We start from the raw sequence: 20,394 nt of genomic DNA, 5'->3' as shown, positions 1-20,394 counted from the left end.
TCGCCACATCCCTCCCCTTTCACTCTTCCCTCTTGGGAGTGCTACTTCGAGGTTCCTGGCAAATCTGAAAAAAATGGCTGTCAGTGCATCTAAGATCAACTGCCCTACTGTAGCACAAAACCTTTGTAAGGTGTTAGAAATGGAGCCCTCCTTGCTCTCTCAAGGATTGAGAAAAGGAGGCAGGCAATCTTGGCTGTTTTAGGGGCAGAATGCAGCTAAGTAGCAACATTATATTCTGCTGTTTAAATTATTGTTTTGTTGACCTATATACCTTTCACAGTGGTGGCTGGTACGCATTAGTGGGGCAGAAGCACAACAGCAAGTGGCGGACAAAGCCAGGAATTTTGGCATATTGCTGACTGCTGACATTTCCGTCTTCTTTTCTCCCACCTATACACTGAAATAAAGCAGAGAGTTGGGGAGAAAGGACTTTGACTCACTCACTGTCTCTGATAAGGAGGCAGGAAGAAGTGAATGGGCTGGTATTAAATTAAACCTGCGGTATGGAATACCCCAGTTGCCCTTGTGGGCCATCCACCACTGATCTTTCTATTAAGGATCTTTGAATTATACCAGGACTGATTCAAAGATATTTATATTTGTGCTTGGGCTGTTGCTTATCCATGTATCCATGACACTCTTAATAAAAAGGCAGGGACCTAGATGACATTTTTTTTTAAAAAAAATCTTTTTCTTTGATTTATCACATTTCTTCTTTCTTTCTTTCTTTCTTGGCTTTATTTGAATCTTCCATACTGGATCCCTCCCCATAAACTTTGAACACAGCAGCTCAAAAACTTCTTCTGATCAATCACCACCAGCTCTTGCTCCTTCTTCTCCTCCAGTATGTCTTAATCCCTCAGGCTCCTCTCCTAATCTATTAAAACGTTTTAAATATAATTCAAGTGAAGAACAAAGCAGTCGTACTGGGCAAAAGAGGTGAGAGAAGAGATACATGGCAATTGTGTGTGGTTGACAGTAAAACAGTTTATATGCATCTGTCTTTTTAAGTACATAATGTAGATGGTGAGACTATCAAAAAGTATGGTATTACACACAGGAAAAAATATACTGGCCCGTAAGAATGGGAAATAATTTTGTTGGATTCATTAGTCTCAACAAAATTAGTCTTTCATATCTTTCACCGCTTGTTGAAAAGGAAACACACCTCATCTCGAGAATCTACTTGTTTAAAAGAGTCTAAAAGTTGGTGGAATAAAGTATGCACAAAAGAAGATACACATTTTATAATGTGAATGGCTGAAAATGTGCATGGTTGACAAATGCAAACAAACTAGTCAATGGGAGAATGCAAAATATGTAAATAAATGCGTGCGAGAGTAAAAATAAGTAAATTATGCTTATCAATTTTTGTAATTAAAAAAAACGTCCAAGGACAACAGGACAAGGAAAGGAAGAAAATGCAGGTGGAATTCAGAACAACTCAGTGAAACAGAGACTAAGAAATGTTCACACCAGTATTACGCTGTCATGCTACTTACATCTGTTAGGCTTACATGATCTAAAAATTGAATCAGAGTTAAGGAGAAGGAAGATGTAAAGCCAACTTAATTAAATCCTCATTTTATAATAGCCTGGTGAAGGTTCTTACTTCACTGGGTAAGAAAATAACAAATGACAATTTACAAACCAATATACTTTTTAAACTACTGGAAACAATGATTTCCCACTGCCACTCCCTGAAATAAACTGCAAAAGTCAGAAAGATTTCTGCTGAATAAACCTCTAGGAGGTGATCTCTAAATATGTGTATCTGAAATCCCTTGCAATGTTAGATTTAGATTTTTGTTGTTTGTGCGCTTTAACACTTAAAGTATTGTTCCTGATTTGATACTAACTTCTTTCTGTTTTGTGTTTCTGATTTTATTTGGCATGTTTCTACTTCCTCATTCTGAACTGCCCCCTTTCAACTGCACTCTCAGCACCTCCTACCGTTCTGCTTTCCGGAAAAAGCTTCACTCTTCCTCTTCTGTGCCAAACTTCTTAAAATTTCTGGCTCCTGTAAATGAAAATAACGCCTCTAACTTTAGGAACAAAAAAAGGTACGATTGGTTTAGAAGCGTTGTTTCATAAGCCAATATTATAGCCTACAGTTGGAATTATTGGTGAAATCTAGTTGGTGCTATAACAATGGGGATTTCATTAGATACCAAAGCTGTTCACTTCAGTGTCTCTCATTTCTGTTTATACGTAATCATCATAATTTGAAGACCATGACGGTTACATGATGATGCTGATAATGTAAGCTGCAGACCTTATTAAATAGCTTTCAGTTTGCATGTTTATGATTAAAATTGCTTTGAAAATCAAAGGTGTAATATTTTAAGTTGTCCATCACCTTGTAGATTCAGCTTACCTCACAAAAATAAATGTATTGTATATTTTTCATCAGCTGTGCTAGCTTTTAAAAATGCACTCTGCATGCCACTACTTTTATTTTGAAGGAAAATAAGCTGCTGAATCCTGATTTGGTGTCATGTTCCCAATGGAAGAAAATGTGTATGGGTTTTCTAATAACCTCCTCTTCCATACACACACTTAGTTGCTATTTTACCCTGAAGTGTTGTTTCACATGAAGAAGAAGAAGAAGAAGAAGAAGAAATAATAATAATTGACTCACATGGTGCTCAGCAGAAAATATAGAAATGTACTTGGAAACTGTGAAGTAGAACGAAGTGTATCTGAAAGGGAAGTTACCAGTAGGATGCAATGGCTCCTAAGATTCTCATTAACACACATCTGTTCATTGCAATGTTGTTGGCTATTTGGAAAAACGTTATTCTGTGGAAGTGTTTAAGACTTTTTTGCAACACTAACTAACTGGGCTCTTCTTAGAAAATGAAGGGAGTGAAGAGAAGTCTTTTTGCCACAGAGATTGGAATATAAGCCTGAAAGGAGAAAATTTAGGAGAAAGCCACCTGCCTTTTCAAGAGCTTTCATACTGCCTCACTCTCAGTGCTCGGTTTTAAGTTGGTTTTAAGTTATGGCCAGAGGCAAGAAACTTTTTTTTCATGGAGGATCTGGGGGGAATACAGTGGTGCCTCACTAGACAGTTACCCCACATGACCGTTTTTTCACTAGACCTTGACTTTTTGCGATCGCTATAGTGATTCGCAAAACACTGATTCCTATGGGGGAATTTCGCTGGACAATGTATGGTCCCTGCTTCGCAAACCGATTTTCGCTAGACGACAATTTTGACAGCTTCCTCCGCGCTCACAAAACAGGTGTTTTCGGGACCTAAGTTTTGCAAGACAGCAATTTAAACAGCTGATCGGTGGTTAGCAAAGCGGCTTTCCTATGGCCGATCTTCGCTAGACAATGACGATTCTTCCCCATTGGAATGCATTAAACAGGTTTCAATGCATTCCAATGGGGAAATGCTTTTCGCTAGACAATGATTTCGCTAAACAGCAATTTCAGTGGAACGGATTATCATCGTCTAGTGAGGCACCACTGTATTATTTTTGAGTGATATTCCCATGGTCTCATCTATGGTAGTGAGCAAGTGGTAGTCACCATGGGGGAACTTAGATAATCTGAGGGCAGGACCAGGCTGAACTCAATGGCTGTGTTTCTTGAATGTACCATGTGAAATGAGCTAGCAAAAGACAGGAACTGCTCTAAAACAAAATATGAAAATAAACCTTGTGCTGGTTGTGCTGCCACTGCTGAGAGAGCGCTTTGGCTTATGCAAACTGTTGTACTCTGGCCGTGAAGTCGAAATAATGAGGAGTGTGTTTCCTAATGGATAGTCAGCACTAGACAGTCACCCCACTCCACATGAAAGAGATGTCAGTGGGATCCTGGAAGTGAACCCAACGTGCACTGAAAAGCAGAACAGCAAATAAGAGGTAGCCAGCTTTGAGCACTTTCTCATATATATTGCTGAGTAAAACCCTCAGAGTAGCAAGACATGTTAGTTGCAGTGCTATGTTTTGCAATCCCACCCAACCCATACAACCTGGTTATACAACTGTTGTTCTGAGAGAAAAGCAACTGGAGCAGTTTCCCAGGCCCTGCAAAGCAAACTGGTTCTTTATTTCATTTCCTGTGCATACCATTGGCCTCTGCCACACTGCTCAACAGAATTCATGGTGTTTTGTTTTTAAAAATCCATAAAAAGAGAAAAAAATATGTATGTGTTTTAGATGCTACTGAATCTCAATGCATACTTGTGACATTATGGAACCTCTTGTGACAAACCCAGACCTACTAGGATATGCCACAGTTTCACTAAGCTGCCACCAACCATTCCCTATAAGAAGTCACACAGACCAGGGATGGATTTTCAACAAATAAAAGAATAAGGTTTATTAAATAACACACAGGGAAAAATAAAATGATCAGGTGAATAAGATACAGTAACGTGGCTTAGTCTCAATCATACATACACACAGTTTGGTTCACACAGAACACTTAACTTGAAGCACAGACCCTGAACCTATCAGTTCTGGCTAACCATACAGACACCTGAACCTATCAGGTTGGTACTGACTGACACACAGTAGTACCCTGTCTGACACACAGACTCCCACACAAGCTTCTTCTCTCAGCTTCTCCAGCTTCTCCTTACACGCTCCACATATATATACAGTACAGCCCCTCCTCCTGATGTCCCGCCTTCCACTCCCCATAGGATGGAACTTTCCCTCCAAACCCATGACAGACAGGTAACATCAGTGCTGTATGTAACACCTCCCCTCTTTATAAGTTGTTTTGTAGGGGGAAGCTAAGGTGCTTTTCACCAAAAAACAACCTGGACCCAAAACAAACAAAAACAGTCATATAATAACATACAATACCATACTTACTTATACTTACACTCTATTAGGCATTTAAACATTTACCATTAACAATACATCAAGTTACCTTTATTCATACAAACCAACATGTTTAATAAACAGACACATTTGACTTTTTGTCATCAAAATATATACATAGTCCATGTTTCTTTCGCCGTCTTCATTCTTCAGGTCTTCTTGACAAGGCGTCAGCAACACAGTTCACTGACCCTCTGACTACCTTCACTTCAAAGTCATAGTCTTGCAGATTTAAAGCCCACCTCATAAGTTTACTATTGTGGGTTTTCATTGTCTTTAACCATTGCAGTGGTGAATGGTCAGTGCACAGAATAAAATGTCTTCCCCAGATGTAAGGCTTGGCCTTCTGGATCGCGTAGACTATGGCCAGGCACTCCTTCTCCACGGTTGCCAAATGTCTCTCACCTTTCTGGAGTTTCCTACTCAGGTAGGACACTGGATGCTGGTCACCATTCTCATCCTCCTGGCAAAGAACTGCTCCTACCCCGCTGTTAGACGCATCGGTGTAGATGATGAACTCCCGGTCGAAGTCTGGAGCACGCAGCACTGGATAGTTGATGAGCGCCTGCTTCAACCTCTGGAACGCCTCCTCACAGTCGCTGGTCCACGGGATGCGGTCATCAGCCTTCTTCCTCGTCAGATCGGTCAGCGGAGCCGCAATCTCGCTAAACCTCGGGATGAACTTTCTGTAGTAGCCCACCAACCCAAGAAATGATTTGACTTTTCTCTTGGTGTTGGGTCTAGGCCAATCACGAACTGCTTCTAACTTAGCCTCTAGGGGTTTTATCACTCCTCCCCCTACTATGTGACCCAAGTATTTTATTTCTGGGCTACCCAGCTGCAGTTTGTTCTCTCTGCAGAGCCTAGGCCAAAGCACTTCCTCCCCTGGGTCAAAGTGCCTCTCCCTGCCTTCCTGGTCATCCCAAGCTTTCTTTCTGACCTTTTGAGCTTGCAGGGTCTCTGCTGCTAGCTCTAGGTTTCTCTTTAGGTCATTTATCAAGGTGTCTATGTATGTCACAACGTCTTGTGGGTCATCCTGGGTGATCTGCTCCCAATTTTGTTTGATTAAATCGAGTGGCCCTTTCACCCTTCTCCCAAACAAAAGTTCAAACGGACTGAACCCGGTACTGGCTTGTGGCACTGATCGATAAGCAAACAAAAGGAATTGCAGCTTCTGGTCCCAATTGTTTGGATTCTCTGCCAGGTAAGCCCTAATCATGCGCATTAGAGTCCCATTGAACTCCTCAGTTAACCCATTACTTTCAGGGTGATAGGCAGTGGTTTCCTTGTGCTTAATTCCACAGATTTGCCATAACCGTTTCATGAGCTTCGATGTGAACGATGCGCCCAAATCTGTGATTATTTCTGAGGCAAATCCCATCCTGGACATATACCCCACCAAGGCATCTGCCACTGTGTTAGTTTCAATGTTAGTCAAGGGAATGGCTTCAGGGTACCTCGTGGCATGGTCCACAATGGTGAGAATGAACCTGTTCCCCCTCTTTGTGGCCTTGGGCAAAGGTCCCACAATATCCACCCCTATGCATTTGAACGGAGTGTCAATCACAGGCAAAGGGCACAACTTTGCTTTGGTCCTGTCGCGGCTATTCCCCTACCTTTGACACACATCACATTGTTTACAGAACTCCCTGATCTGCTTCCCTATGTCAGGCCAGTAAAAATTCTGTGTGATTCTCTGCTGTGTTTTGTTCACCCCTAAGTGCGCAGCAAACATGTCAGAGTGCCCCCTTTGTAAGATCATGGGGCGATACTTTTTAGGTACCACTAGCTGACTTCTGATCCCATCTCCCCCTTTTGAGATATTCCTCAGGGTCTCTCTATATAAAATCCCCTTTTCCTCTCGAAATCTCACTGGGGTTTCAGGTGTTAGCTGGGCGCCTGTCACCTGTTCAAAACATTTTTGGAGAGTGGCGTCTGCCTTTTGCTCTTGGCCAAATCGGCTGTCTGTGGTTAAGGTTTCCACCACAGCTTCTGAACTCCCCTCTGCTTCCGTCTCTGGCTCATCATTACCCCCCTGAACTGTCCCCGTGGTGGCTTGTGAATGTGTAATCACTAGCACCCGTTTCACATGTTCAGCCAGGTCATTTCCCACGAGCACGGCTGCTGGCAGAGTCGATGAAATCGCTAGCCGCCAAACTCCCCTCCAGCCTTGAAAGTTCACAGGTACCTCCGCTACTGGCAGTGAGATCACCTGCCCCTCAATCCCTGCCACCTTCATGCTCTCATTTGGGATTATATATTCCCTAGGAATAATATCTGGATGGCACAGGGTCACCTGGGAACAAGTGTCCCTCAGCCCCCGATACTGATGGTCAAGTATTCCTACATCCACCCCTGCGGTTTCAAACAATTGAGAATCTGTTCTCACGAGCAAGCAGCGCTTGACCTCCACAAGAGGACCATTTTCCTCAGCCTGATCAGCAGATGTAACTGTTCCAGATTGAGTAGCCATGGCAACAGGCTCCCTCATTGACAAGGAGCTTTGCTCTTTCTGGACACAGAACACAGCTTTTGGCTTGGTTCCACTCGAATCCTGAGGCACAATTCCTTTTAGCTGCTTTAATTTCTCACACTCTGAGATTAGATGGGCCTTTCCCTGACAGAAATAACATTTTCTGCTATATTTTGAGTCTTTCTCATCTTGTTTTGGTTTTCCCTCCAAAATCTGAGGTCTTGGTTTCATGTCTGAGGGCTTCCCTTCACCATGGGCCCCTCCCCCTTGCTGGCTTTTCCCTGGTCCCTGAGAGTACTTGCTGTAGGTTTCTTTGGGTTTTCCTACAGATTTCTCCTCACCTAAGGGCTTTCTTATCTGGTAAATAAAATCTGCGATCTCGGCTGCTTCTGCCACAGATTTCGGTTTCCTTTCCCTCACCTGGAATTTCAGTTCCCCATGCAGGACTGAATAGAACTGTTCCAGCGCTATCAGGTCTTTGAGCTGCTGGTAGGTCTCTGTTCCCTCCTGAGATAGCCATTTCTCTAGCAGCCTCACCAATTGGGCCCCCACTTGGGTAAAAGTCTGCTCTGGTTTCTTGGTGATTGACCTGAATCTTTGCCTCAGCTGTTCCGCATTTATCCCATGTCTGGCAAACACCAGTTTTTTAAACTCTGCAAAATCTTTCATCAGTTCCTCTGGCATCTCTGAATAAACCTCAGCCAGGCTACCACTGATTAAAGATCGCATGATGGTCATCTTCTCACTTTCCCTTACTGAGAAGTCCACAAACGCTCTTTCCACTAGGGAAAAGAACACTTCAGGACAATCTCCCTTGTGGTACACAGGGAATTTCTTCAGGTCAGCTTTAGACAATTGGCCTCCCTCAGAATCCCTATTGTTATTATTGTTCTGATTCATCAGTTCCAATTTTCTCAACTCAAACGCCATTTTCTCTCTCTCCAATCTTTCTTCTCTTTCCATTCTCTCTATTTCAAAATGTCTCTGTTTCTCTCTTTCCCTTTCCTCCATTTCCCTCACCCTCAGTTCATGCTGTTGGGCTATGAGCAATTTTCTGAGTTCTGGGTTCTGTTCTCCCGTGCTGTCACCTTGCACTGAGCCAAATTCATCCTCAGACCCTTGGTCTACCTGGGGGTCTTTCACTTCACCCATTTCTGCCATTTGGCTTCGAGTCAAGGGCATAATCCCCCCCCCAGAACAGGCTGCTTTCAAAAGTCAAGCCTCAAAATAAAGCGACCACTTTTTTTTTCTTTTGCCTCAGAACCAGCTTTCTATAGATTACTGCTGTTCTTCAGCACTAACTTGCAACAGTTGCGAGCCAGAGTCTACCCCCCTCTGCTAGGCCTCTCAGCAGGCAGGCTGGATCACTGCTACTACACAGTTTTGCCTCAGCTTTTTTCCCGCCAAAACAGGCTGCCTCAGAGCTCCCTAATCTAGTCTCCCCAGTTGGCACGTTCTTCCACTAGCGCACCTCCCCGTGAGGTACACCTAGAAGATTACCTACGCGCCTCAGATTGTCCCTGACTAGACCCCCCTTGCTCTGGGCACACTTGCCAAGGCTTTGCTGTGCCACTGGACAACTGGACCAGTCGTATCCCACACGCTGGACACCAATCAATGTGACAAACCCAGACCTACTAGGATATGCCACAGTTTCACTAAGCTGCCACCAACCATTCCCTATAAGAAGTCACACAGACCAGGGATGGATTTTCAACAAATAAAAGAATAAGGTTTATTAAATAACACACAGGGAAAAATAAAATGATCAGGTGAATAAGATACAGTAACGTGGCTTAGTCTCAATCATACATACACACAGTTTGGTTCACACAGAACACTTAACTTGAAGCACAGACCCTGAACCTATCAGTTCTGGCTAACCATACAGACACCTGAACCTATCAGGTTGGTACTGACTGACACACAGTAGTACCCTGTCTGACACACAGACTCCCACACAAGCTTCTTCTCTCAGCTTCTCCAGCTTCTCCTTACACGCTCCACATATATATACAGTACAGCCCCTCCTCCTGATGTCCCGCCTTCCACTCCCCATAGGATGGAACTTTCCCTCCAAACCCATGACAGACAGGTAACATCAGTGCTGTATGTAACACCTCTCTCTGACCATAGTGACATAAATATTTTATATAGTTGTTATGAAACGGAATAGACGCTAGTTTGAAGTAAAACAGTTGTTTAAAGCATTGGTATGTGTTTAGTTGGAAAAAGCAGATTAAATGGTTTTTGTCCATTCGATCAAATAAGATGGCTGTAAAATGCATCCTAGGAGAAGGAAAACTCTGATTTCAAACCTCCACTGCCTTGTGGCTATATCCACTCATGGAAAAGGCTTCAGGAGTTAACCTCGAGGCAAAATCCGGAGCTGGAGTCCCGAAGGCAGCATGTCTCGTTCTGCCAACTCCTGTGACATTGCTGGAACCAGTTGTATTGGCTCTTGCCTTTCCAGTGGACCATTTCAGCAATGTGGAGAGGGGGGATCTGCTGCTTGGGTAACAGCCTATCCTCCATATTACCTTACCTGGGCTTCATGCTCTGGAGAGGACACTCCTCGATTCAGAGCATGTTACCATAGTCTCTCGAGACAGAAGGATGTCTATGCCTATGCTGAAAATGCATCCTGGAAAGCCTGGAATTGAGGGAGAAGTTTGCTCATTACCTTGACTTGTAACCTAACTATAAGGGAGTTTAAACCCCTTAGTCAGGGAAAACCTTTCTTTATATCGAGGCAGCAATAGAAATAATATTGTTTATGCAGAGTAATATTTATCTGGGGAAAAGATTGTTGCAGTGGGAGAAAGAACAGGGAAGACTTTCAGGCCAGCAGCAGAACACAACCAGATGACCAATGAAATTGAGAGGTCCTGGGGGGGCAGGGGGAGGTGGAATTTGGAGGAGGTACTAAAGAGAAGTCCAGCCTAATCTGTATACTCTTATTTACATGTAAGAAAAACAAAGTACATGTATCATTCTGGGTGGTCCCAGGGCAACAGGGAGCTGAAAGCTAAAAGTCTAACATATAGTCCATGCATGGGATAATTCTCACATTGGGCTCCAGCTTTGTACACAAATACATGGGGCCTTTTAGGGGGGCAGCAGTAGAGCCCCAGTATTACAGCTGCTCCATAAAATCTCTCATGCACAGGCTACTATTTATTCCAGGGCCACTCCTGAACTCAGTAATTCTCTCAAGGGCCTAGTGGTTACTTACGAAATTAAGAACTGTAGTGCATGTGTTCCTCTGTATTTAATGTGTTTTCATTAATATTGTTTTTTAAATTTTGTTTATTCATTCCTTTTGACTGAACACAAAATGTACTAGAAGGGAATTGGAGTTCTGTAATTGACAGTTTTACAGTTATTGCAAAAACTGGTTAAACATTCTCCATGCTTCTATTAATTTCAGTGACTACAAGTTCAAGTCAAGTGACGCAGATTCCATCCATGAAAGTCCTGTGAGGACCCGCCGGCATTCATGGAGACAGCAGATATTTCTAAGAGTGGCAACCCCACAGAAAGGATGTGATTCTACCAGTTGGCATGATGGTAAAGAAGCTGCCTAAGCTGTGTTGTGTATGAAGCAGTTGTCTTGCTTTTTGCTTTCTAGTTCAGATGGGTGGCAGCATCTTGTATTTCCAAGGATGCATGTATATAATTGCCAACCATTCTTTCTCCTATCATGAATTAGCAACTGTTTTTCAATGTCATTGCTCTTTCACACCTGCTCCACTCCTGTTCTTTCTCCATTAGAGTAACATTTTCATTCTCCTACTGAAGAGCAATTATAATTGCATTATATTGTACCAACAAAATCAAAATGAAGAGGTAAAGTCAGGAATCTTCTGAAAATATATTTTTATATCTATTAGAAACAGGCTCAAAAATGTCATTCAAATTGCACCCATATTTTTCAGGATTTCCTCATTGTTCTTAAAATAAAGACTACCTGATAAAGAACCATCATCTTTTGAAGCTGTCAAATAATGTACAGTTAATATTAACTGTACATTATTTGACAGCTTCAAAAGATGATGGTTCTTTATCAGGTAGTCTTTATTTTAAGAACAATAAGGAAATCCTGAAAAATATGGGTGCAATTTGAATGACATTTTTGAGCCTGTTTCTAATAGATATAAATAAATAAATAAATAAATAAATAAATAAATAAATAAATAAATAAATAAATATATATATATATATATATATATATATATATATATATATATATATATATATATATATATATATATATATATATATATATATATATATATATATATATATATATATATATATATATATATATATATATATTCAGAAGATTCCTGACTTTACCTCTTCATTTTGATTTTGTTGGTACAATATAATGCAATTATAATTGCTCTTCAGTAGGAGAATGAAAATGTTACTCTAATGGAGAAAGAACAGGAGTGGAGCAGGTGTGAAAGAGCAATGACATTGAAAAACAGTTGCTAATTCATGATAGGAGAAAGAATGGTTGGCAATTATATACAGAAGTACAAGCTGGATTCCGAAGAGGCAGAGGCACTCGAGACCAAATTGCTAACTTGCGCTGGATTATGGAGAAAGCCAGAGAGTTCCAGAAAAATATCTACTTCTGCTTCATTGACTATGCAAAAGCCTTTGACTGTGTGGACCAGAACAAACTATGGCAAGTTCTTAAAGAAATGGGAGTGCCTGACCACCTTATCTATCTACTGAGAAACCTATATGTGGGACAGGAAGCAACAGTTAGAACTGGCTATGGAACAACTGATTGGTTCAAAATTGGGAAAGGAGTACGACAAGGCTGTATATTGTCCCCCTGCTTATTCAACTTATATGCAGAATACATCATGCGGAAGGCTGGACTGGAGGAATCCCAAACCGGAATTAAGATTGCAGGAAGAAATATCAACAACCTCCGATATGCAGATGATACCACTCTGATGGCAGAAAGTGAGGAGGAATTAAAGAACCTTGTAATAAGAGTGAAAGAGGAGAGTGCAAAAAACGGTCTGAAACTCAACATCAAAAAAACTAAGATCATGGCCACTGGTCCCATCACCTCCTGGGGAAATAGAAGGGGAAGATATGGAGGCAGTGACAGATTTTATTTTCCTGGGCTCCATGATCACTGCAGATGGAGAAAGCAGCCACGAAATTAAAAGACGCCTGCTTCTTGGGAGGAAAGCGATGACAAATCTTGACAGCATCTTAAAAAGCAGAGACATCACCTTGCCAACAAAAGTCCGAATAGTCAAAGCTATGGTTTTTCCTGTCGTGATGTATGGAAGTGAGAGCTGGACCATAAAGAAAGCAGACCGCCGAAGAATTGATGCCTTTGAATTGTGGTGCTGGAGGAGACTCTTGAGAATCCCCTGGACTGCAAGGAGAACAAACCTTTCAATTCTAAAGGAAATCAACCCTGAGTGCTCACTGGAAGGACAGATCCTGAAGCTGAGGCTCCAGTACTTTGGCCATCTCATGAGAAGAAAAGACTCCTTGGAAAAGACCCTGATGTTGGGAAAGTGTGATGGCAAGAGGAGAAGGGGACGACCAAGGATGAGATGGCTGGACAGTGTCTGCAAAGCAACCAACATGAATTTGACACAACTCCGGGAGGCAGTAGAAGATAGGAGGGCCTGGCGTGCTCTGGTCCATGGGGTCACGAAGAGTCGGACACGACTAAACGACTAAATGACGACGAATATACTTCTGTTACTACTACTACTACTACTACTACTACTACTACTACTACTACTACTACTACTACTACTACTATTAATGATGATGATTGATGATCATGATGATGATGACTTGCCAGCCTCCAAAAAACCCATGGGAAGATCAGGTAGAGAAGGTGTCAAAAAATGACAGAGTCATTATCTTGTGGGATTTCTGGAGTCAAACTGATTGACCCTTTGAACATAACCCACCAGACAGTAGTAACAGAGCGGAGAAATGTCTGGATAATTGACATTGCAATTCTGGGAGATGCTAGAGTTGAAAATAAAGAATTGGAAAACTAACAAAATATAGAGACCTGGCAATTGAAATATCTTGTTTATGGATACGTATCTCCAAGCATTGAAGTGACAAATGGTCCAAAAAAAACAAAAAGCCACTTGGTAGAAGTGTAAAAGGCCCACACTTAATGTTTTTCAATCTCATTTAATATAAACACATATATGCTTTTGTAGATATTGGAAGCAGATGTCTTACCAGCTACCCTCTTTGGCCCAGTTTTCTACAGTTAAAGTGGTTTGTCATTACTTTGGCACCAAATAATAAAATACAGGTGAAAATGAAGACCTTTATTTGCCCCATTGTTAAGTCAGAAAGTCTCAGACCTGCACTGTTTTTTTAAGAGCCCTTTAGACCTTTATAGATTTCTAGGAAAAATTAGAAGCCTGTGTTCATTACAACTAGCATTTATCCCTAGAAAAGGGTCCTGGAGCTGGTTCTTTAGCTTGCTGGTTCTTTAGCCACTCCAAGCCTGAAAACAAAATGCTGTACTCTCTTTATGGAATCCCCCATCCACCTAGAATGCCACCCATTATGCCCTCCATCATACCAGCCAAGCCCTGAAACATCAGGATTCCCTAGCTAAGGATGGCTATCTCCCCACTAAGGACCCATGTAGCACTCTCAAAACTTTGAATTATTTTTGTGGTAATGGAACATAGAAGCAATGTAGATGAATAAGGTTTATAGAAATAATCAAGCTGATGTTGCCTGGCGTCATTCCAGCAACTTATTTTACCTTGATACCCAAATGAATTTTGATATGATTGGAAAGTCTGGTTCACACACCGAGATTAACCAAGGATGAGCACTTGGATTCAAAATTTTTGGAATTCACTGAATAATGTCATATTTGGATAGCTCCAAATATATTTGAATACAAATTGGATTGTTCTGAATATCTGTAATAATAATTTTTAAATATTCAGAGTCCCATTTATTCCTATAGATTAGACAGTAAAAGGCTGGATTTCTGCTTGCTAGAGGAAGAAATGAAATGAAACTTAAAAGTCATTCTGACACCAAGCGTAGTGGGAACAGAGAACTCAGTGTCTCCTTATTGGGCTCGTCACGGGTTTCACAGGGGAGGGGGGGCTGGGGTGAGAGCAAAGGTGGCATCAGCAGTGCTACTGGTGTTGTGGTTGGAAAAGAGATTTATGAAAACAAGAGCTCCCTCAGGACCTTGGTGCAGGCGCTGGTCATCTCCCAGATCGACTACTGCAATGCTATCTACGTAGGGCTTCCCTTGAGGCTTCTTTGGAGATTACAGTGAATCCATAATGCAGTGGTCAGACTGGTGGCTGGTGCGAGTAAGTTTGGCCATATCACCCTGGCTCTGGCTCACCTCCACTGGTTACCCATTGCTTTCTGGATCAGGTTGAAGGTTTTGACAGTACGTACAAAACTTCCCACAGTTTGGACCCATGCTACTTGTTGGAGCATCTTTCCCTTATGTCATCTGCTTAATCCACAAGATCATCTCAGTTGAGGCTCCTCTGGGTAGCCACCTGGAGGGATGCCCCTAAGTCATTCACTAGGAGTAGGGCCTTCTTTGCAGTGGGCCCAACCTTGTGGAACCAGCTTCTGGAGGAGCTTCACCTGGTCCCCTCCCAGTGGACATTCAGGAGGCGACTGAAGACATGGCTTTTCAGAGAGGCTTTCCACATGAAACCTAGCTGACTGCATTTTGTCAGCTATTTTGTTGTTCTGTAGTCTGTGCCTTCTGGTCTTATTGGTTAGTTGTTCTTTATTTTAAAATAGTTTTCATTTCATTTTGTTTTGTTTATTATAAACCGCCCAGAGTAGTGCTTCGGCACTAATGAGGAGTGGTATATAAAGTGAGTGAGTGAGTAAGCGAGAGCACCCAACATTGCCTTGCATATTCATATCATGCAGCTTGCTCATATTCAAGGAAGTATTTACCCCCCCCCCGCCTCCATTCCCAGCAAATCTCTCCTGTGCAAAGCAGCATGGAGGTAGGTGGGAAGTCCCTTTGAAATACATACACATCTGATGAGGGGGAGGAGGAGACTGAGTGGACTTTGGTGAGCACTATTTCAGAAGCACGTTACACTGAAAACACCCTACTTTCTCCAGCTGCACTTACCACACCAGTTGTGAAATGCTGATGAACAAAGTTGGTCAGGTACCAATTTGCTCTATCTGTATTTTGGTGCTACCAGTTTTTTCCTCCTCTTGTATTTATTTTCTTATCATTTTGTACACACGTTCAGCTTTCATCTAGTTTATGAAAGATTATTTGAAAGGCAGCATTATTTTATATTGATCTTGCTTTCAGACTTTTTGCACTTTTAGTAAACTGTTAGTCAAACCTTAAGCACAGAGTACATTTTCAAGGTTTCATTTTTGCAATCTCTTTAATTATTTTAGCACTCTATATATACAGTTTTTCAAATCTTGACACCAGTGGGCAAAAGGTGTAACCAGAAATAATCTGAGGCTACTCATAGGTAGAATTAATTTAATATTTATTTAAATCACAGAAAATAAACAGGGAATAAGATCCATGAAATGAAAGCACAATATAAAAGTAATCAAATGAAAATCAATGAATATCTAACAATATTGATGAAATGAAAAGTGTAATGCAGAACAATATGGATTAAAATATCAGATTAAATTATAATTATGCAAAATCAGACAGTTAACCCTTTGTAAAACACTATATTTGTCCCTAACATTTCACCAGTCCTCCAGTTAAAGCTCACTATGTTCCCAGCTGTGTAGTAGTCTTTGACCTAAAGACTGAAAAAGAAAAATACGCAGCTGCTTATTCCAAGGAACAGGCTTGTGAAGACTTGGGGGAAATGTGCAGGAAAATTGATCCAGGAAAATCAGAAGGAAAAAAGTAAAATAAAGTAGTGAGATCACTGGTGGGTGGGTGGTTGCATGTTTGTGTAAGGAATAAATAAGACATTAAGGGAGGTGTAGACTCTTCCAGAAGCCGTAATCTCACTCATTGTAAAAACAGAAGCTTTTCTCAGAATCAAGGCAATCTGAGGTTTAGAGGCCCCCACACCAGTCAAAATCTGCAAAAGTAAAAATCACATGAGCAAAAGCAATACAAAATGCATGTGTGTGAGAGTGTGAATGAGTCTGACTCTGAGTCTCCTTGTCCCAAGCAACAGTTGCTTTTTGTTCCATTGATGACCCTAATTTTCCTCTATTCTGCTTGGCTTTCTTATCTTCATCCCTAAACCCTTTTTCCTTATTCCATTGTGCAAAAGTCTAGACTGGGAGAAATCCTTATCCCTTTTTGCCAACAGGAAGTGGTTCATTGTGCTGTTTATGAAACAAACCAGGGATTTCCTTGATGCTGCTCAGTAGGCAGGCCATTCCTTAAGTCAGTAATCCAGTTCATATGGCATGTATGTGTAGGCCTTTCCAACCCAGATGTCTACATGCCTTTTGCCAAGTGAACCCTTAGACCCTAAAAATAATATTCAATTAAAAATGGACTCCGCTCGTTTTATCTGTGTTGTGTTTTATTTATGTTGTTAGCCTACAGTCCCCCTCAACCCTAAACAGCCAGTAGCTGGGAAAGAATTGATGTCCAACATCATCTGAGAAGGAACAGTTTCAAGCCCATAATTAAAACATCACATAAGTTAAAGGAGAAAAATAGATTGCTTTCTTTCTACCATGTACACTAGATGGTACTGTTTCCCTGCTTCTAAATATTGAACATTCAGGTGATTTAGTTTGTCTCCCTTGTGCATTTTTACCAAAAATTGCAAATGTGATATTTGTATTATGATGTTCTAGGTTGCTTTTGAGAACTTTTCCATTTTTTCTTTGTCTACACATTGATAATTTAGATGTAAGTTTAGATTCTTATTTTGAAGAAGACACATTTCTAGAACTTCTAAGGCTAAAAGATTATGTGTGCAGAGAAATTGGCCATTGGCTCACTTTCTTTTCTCACCACTTACGGTATATTTCCAAAAAAGTCCTGTGATATTTGGAGGGCATTTGAGGAGGCTGCTGTTGAACAGAATTTCAAAATAAACATTTAAAAAGTGTGCATGTGTGTGAGAGTGCGCGAGTGCATGTGCATCATGTATAGCATTTTGTTAATATTTTAAGAACTACTGAAAATAAAGTTCAAATAAGCTTGATAACCTCCGTAGGGCAATTTTTGTAGGAACTATGTGATTAATCACAGAACGTACATGCAGCCATGATTTTTATATCAGGGATCCTGAAAATCTTTTTCCATACTTTAAAAAATGAGTTTATCTTCCTTATAACTGCTGAATGAGCATATTCTTATATATTCTGATATAGGTCTTACATACATCATGTATATGTGTCTAAATTAAGCAGATTTTCAGATACTTGCTAATTTTGAACAATTTAGTCTCTTGTAGCTACACAGAAGTAAAGCAATAGAAAAAAATAAAGCAATTTTACTAAATTAGCAAACTATGGTAGAGGGAAGAGGGTCAGTAAAATTTACTTTGCTGCTTTCTATTTTACTGACCCTCTCCCCTCCACAAACAAAATCTTGCTAACAGTTGTGTCAGTTCTGAATGGAGGTTCTAAGAAGTACGGTATCCTAAAACAAGTTATTAGGTAGTAATTTCTGGACTGAGATACTTTACAATTTTTTATGAAAGATTTTTAAAAATCATCTGGCTGAGAGCCAAACAAAATGCACAAATTGTTCTATATGCCCAAGATAGTTTCTAAAAATGGAAAGTTTTCTTGAACAGCAGACCCTGGTGTCATACAACCAACTATTTTTGAAAACAAAGAGGCTCTCCATATGAGTTTTCTATGCAGAGCTGAAGACAACTGTTCAAAGTGAAGAGTGAAAAATCCAATTGAGTGTAGCCAATGAGTCAGGCTCCTTTGCATGACAAAACTCTCAGTATAGATTTGTTTTATTCATCCTGTCACAAACATTCAATACTTCATTGGAAAAATTGCCCCAGAGGGAGACCACAGCTGTGATACAAGAATATCTGCAAGCGGGATCTGAAGGCCTTGGAAATGGATCTCAACAGATGGGAAACCCTGACATCTGAGCGTTCAGCCTGGCTGCAGGCGTTGCATCATGGCCCTCCCAATTTGAAGAGACCCTTGTCCGGCAGGCCGAGGCAAAGAGGCAGTCACGAAAGCAGCAAAATCAGGGAGCAAGACGGGGCACGGATTGTATTTGTCTTCAGTGTGGAAGGGATTGCCACTCTCGAATTGGCCTTCTCAGCCACACTACACACTGTTCCAAGTCCTCCATACAGAGCACAGTACCATAGTCTCTCGAGACTGAAGGATGCCTAATCTAATCTAATCTAAAATGATTAGTATAAAATGTTTTAATCCACATAGGAGGGCATTGGTCTCAGATAACTTGTCATGTGAGCAGTCTGAAGTGATCAGTGGTCTTTGTGACAACCTTATTGTGTTCATCAACAGCACGAAAGTCACAATGTGAGAACAATACTTTGTTACCACAGGTTTTTTTTCCTATGTGCATTTAGGAAATTGATATTTTACAGTATAATAAAATTCTTACATAAGGTTGGGTGGTGTGATTTGGAAGCCTAATACATATTTATACACATAAAACAAACTTATGACTGCTTCTTTCGTGTTTCATTATCATCTTAAGACTGTTCTGAGTTGGGAGAACTTCCGCCCAGGTCACCATTGCAGCCGGTTTGTGAAGATGGCCCTTTTAGGACAGTACAAGAAGAGAGGAAAAGGACATCTAAGGAGCTTCGGGAACTGTGGCAAAAAGCTGTTCTGCAGCAGATACTACTACTTAGGATGGAAAAGGAAAATCAGAAATTGCAAGGCAAGTAGATGGAAACCTAGGGACAGGGCTGGGGAACCTACACCACTGCAGTTGTGTCTATGGCAATCAATAAGTGCTGTAGAGATATGGAAGATAGCATTTCTCTCATGTTTATTCAGAGTCTCTTTTCCCAATAACCTGTTCTGTTTGCTTTCCCTCTCTGGCTGTACTTTACCCATAGCTTGTTTACTTTATCTTAATAGCCCCTTTGCTTGTTTTGTCAATGGCAGTTCTTAGCCTGGTTCCTGGAAGTGCTGATAATATGTTTAAATTCCATCTCCTTTGAACTGTGTCTTTGGTTTCTTTGGCTCCACCTGTTTATGTTTAAAGCAATGGTCATCATGGTATCTATCAGCATCCTCTTTGGTCTTTTTGAGCAAACTCTCCAAGGATTTGTCCTTGTGCTCTAATCCACTGTTTTAACTAGACTTACTGATGGAAATTGCATATCATTTACAACTATCATAAAAATGTCTCCTTTCGTACTACTATGAATATGACCAAACACTAACTAATTTAAAAAGCAAAATCGGAGATTGGTGAGCCATGCAGTCCTTTTTGAAGCCACCCTTTTCAAATGCACCCTTTCCCCATCTTCTGTGCCTGTGAACAGGCACAATGATCTGTGTCTCTGCTGCTCTTTGGTGCCCCTTTTTGTTCTTCTTCACATGTAGGATCACAAATTGAGTGAGATGGTATCACAGTTATGCATTGGCCATGAAAAGTGTCTTCATGACCTTGGTCAAGTGAAGTTGAGGGAAAGGACGTCTCAGTGATTGAATGGCTTTCCTTCTGTTCAGGGCTGCAGCATAGTCTAGGAGAAAAATAAGTAGGTGATATGGGGGTACTTCCCTATCATCCTCTCCTGTGTTGCAAAGCTATGGCATAGGTCTTCTCCATAAACAATGTTAGCCCTGTTCACAGTCCTCAGCAGAAATTATTTTTAGGTTGCTTATTAGTGAAGTGGTAGTGGTGGAGGGGGGTAAAAGAAAAAACTCCTGTACTCAGAACTGTAGGAGAAGAAATCTAAGATGTGGGATGCAGTAATTAATATAAATGATGTTACAGAATATAGCATTTTCCATTATATTGGGTAAAGCTATGAACTGTTCAGTGAACAATTAATAAGCATAGAATGACTAGACAAGTATCATAAAATAATGGCAAAATGTCACCTGAAATAGTTGATGAGGTGAGGAACTGTT

General features: G+C 41.0%; 1 protein-coding gene and 1 long non-coding RNA gene across 16 annotated transcripts in view; one reads left to right on the top strand and one right to left on the bottom strand.

Annotated features, from left to right (window-relative positions):
- The window catches only part of TBC1D1 (TBC1 domain family member 1), a 114,301-nt gene that overhangs the window by 73,965 nt on the left and 19,942 nt on the right, over positions 1 to 20,394 (top strand). For 6 of the 15 annotated variants that reach the window (XM_073001130.2, XM_073001139.2, XM_078394013.1 and 3 more), the window contains 4 exons: positions 787 to 939; positions 1,944 to 2,063; positions 10,748 to 10,887; positions 19,004 to 19,189. In XM_073001130.2, coding sequence (XP_072857231.2) covers positions 787 to 939; positions 1,944 to 2,063; positions 10,748 to 10,887; positions 19,004 to 19,189 — 599 coding nt within the window. Of the gene's footprint in view, positions 1 to 786; positions 940 to 1,943; positions 2,064 to 10,747; positions 10,888 to 12,080; positions 13,196 to 16,890; positions 17,082 to 19,003; positions 19,190 to 20,394 lie in introns of those variants that run through there. The other 9 variants (XM_078394018.1, XM_078394017.1, XM_078394019.1 and 6 more) reach the window with 5 other exon arrangements.
- Positions 924 to 9,606, bottom strand: LOC144589420 (uncharacterized). The gene is made up of 2 exons (XR_013545510.1): positions 9,438 to 9,606; positions 924 to 4,213 (listed from the first exon to the last, which is right to left on the bottom strand). It is a non-coding gene; the product is annotated as an uncharacterized LOC144589420 (long non-coding RNA).

The sequence above is a fragment of the Pogona vitticeps genome, chromosome 5 (genome assembly GCF_051106095.1).
Source record: "Pogona vitticeps strain Pit_001003342236 chromosome 5, PviZW2.1, whole genome shotgun sequence".
NCBI lineage: Eukaryota > Metazoa > Chordata > Lepidosauria > Squamata > Agamidae > Pogona > Pogona vitticeps.
This window is presented reverse-complemented; position numbering and strand designations above follow the sequence as displayed.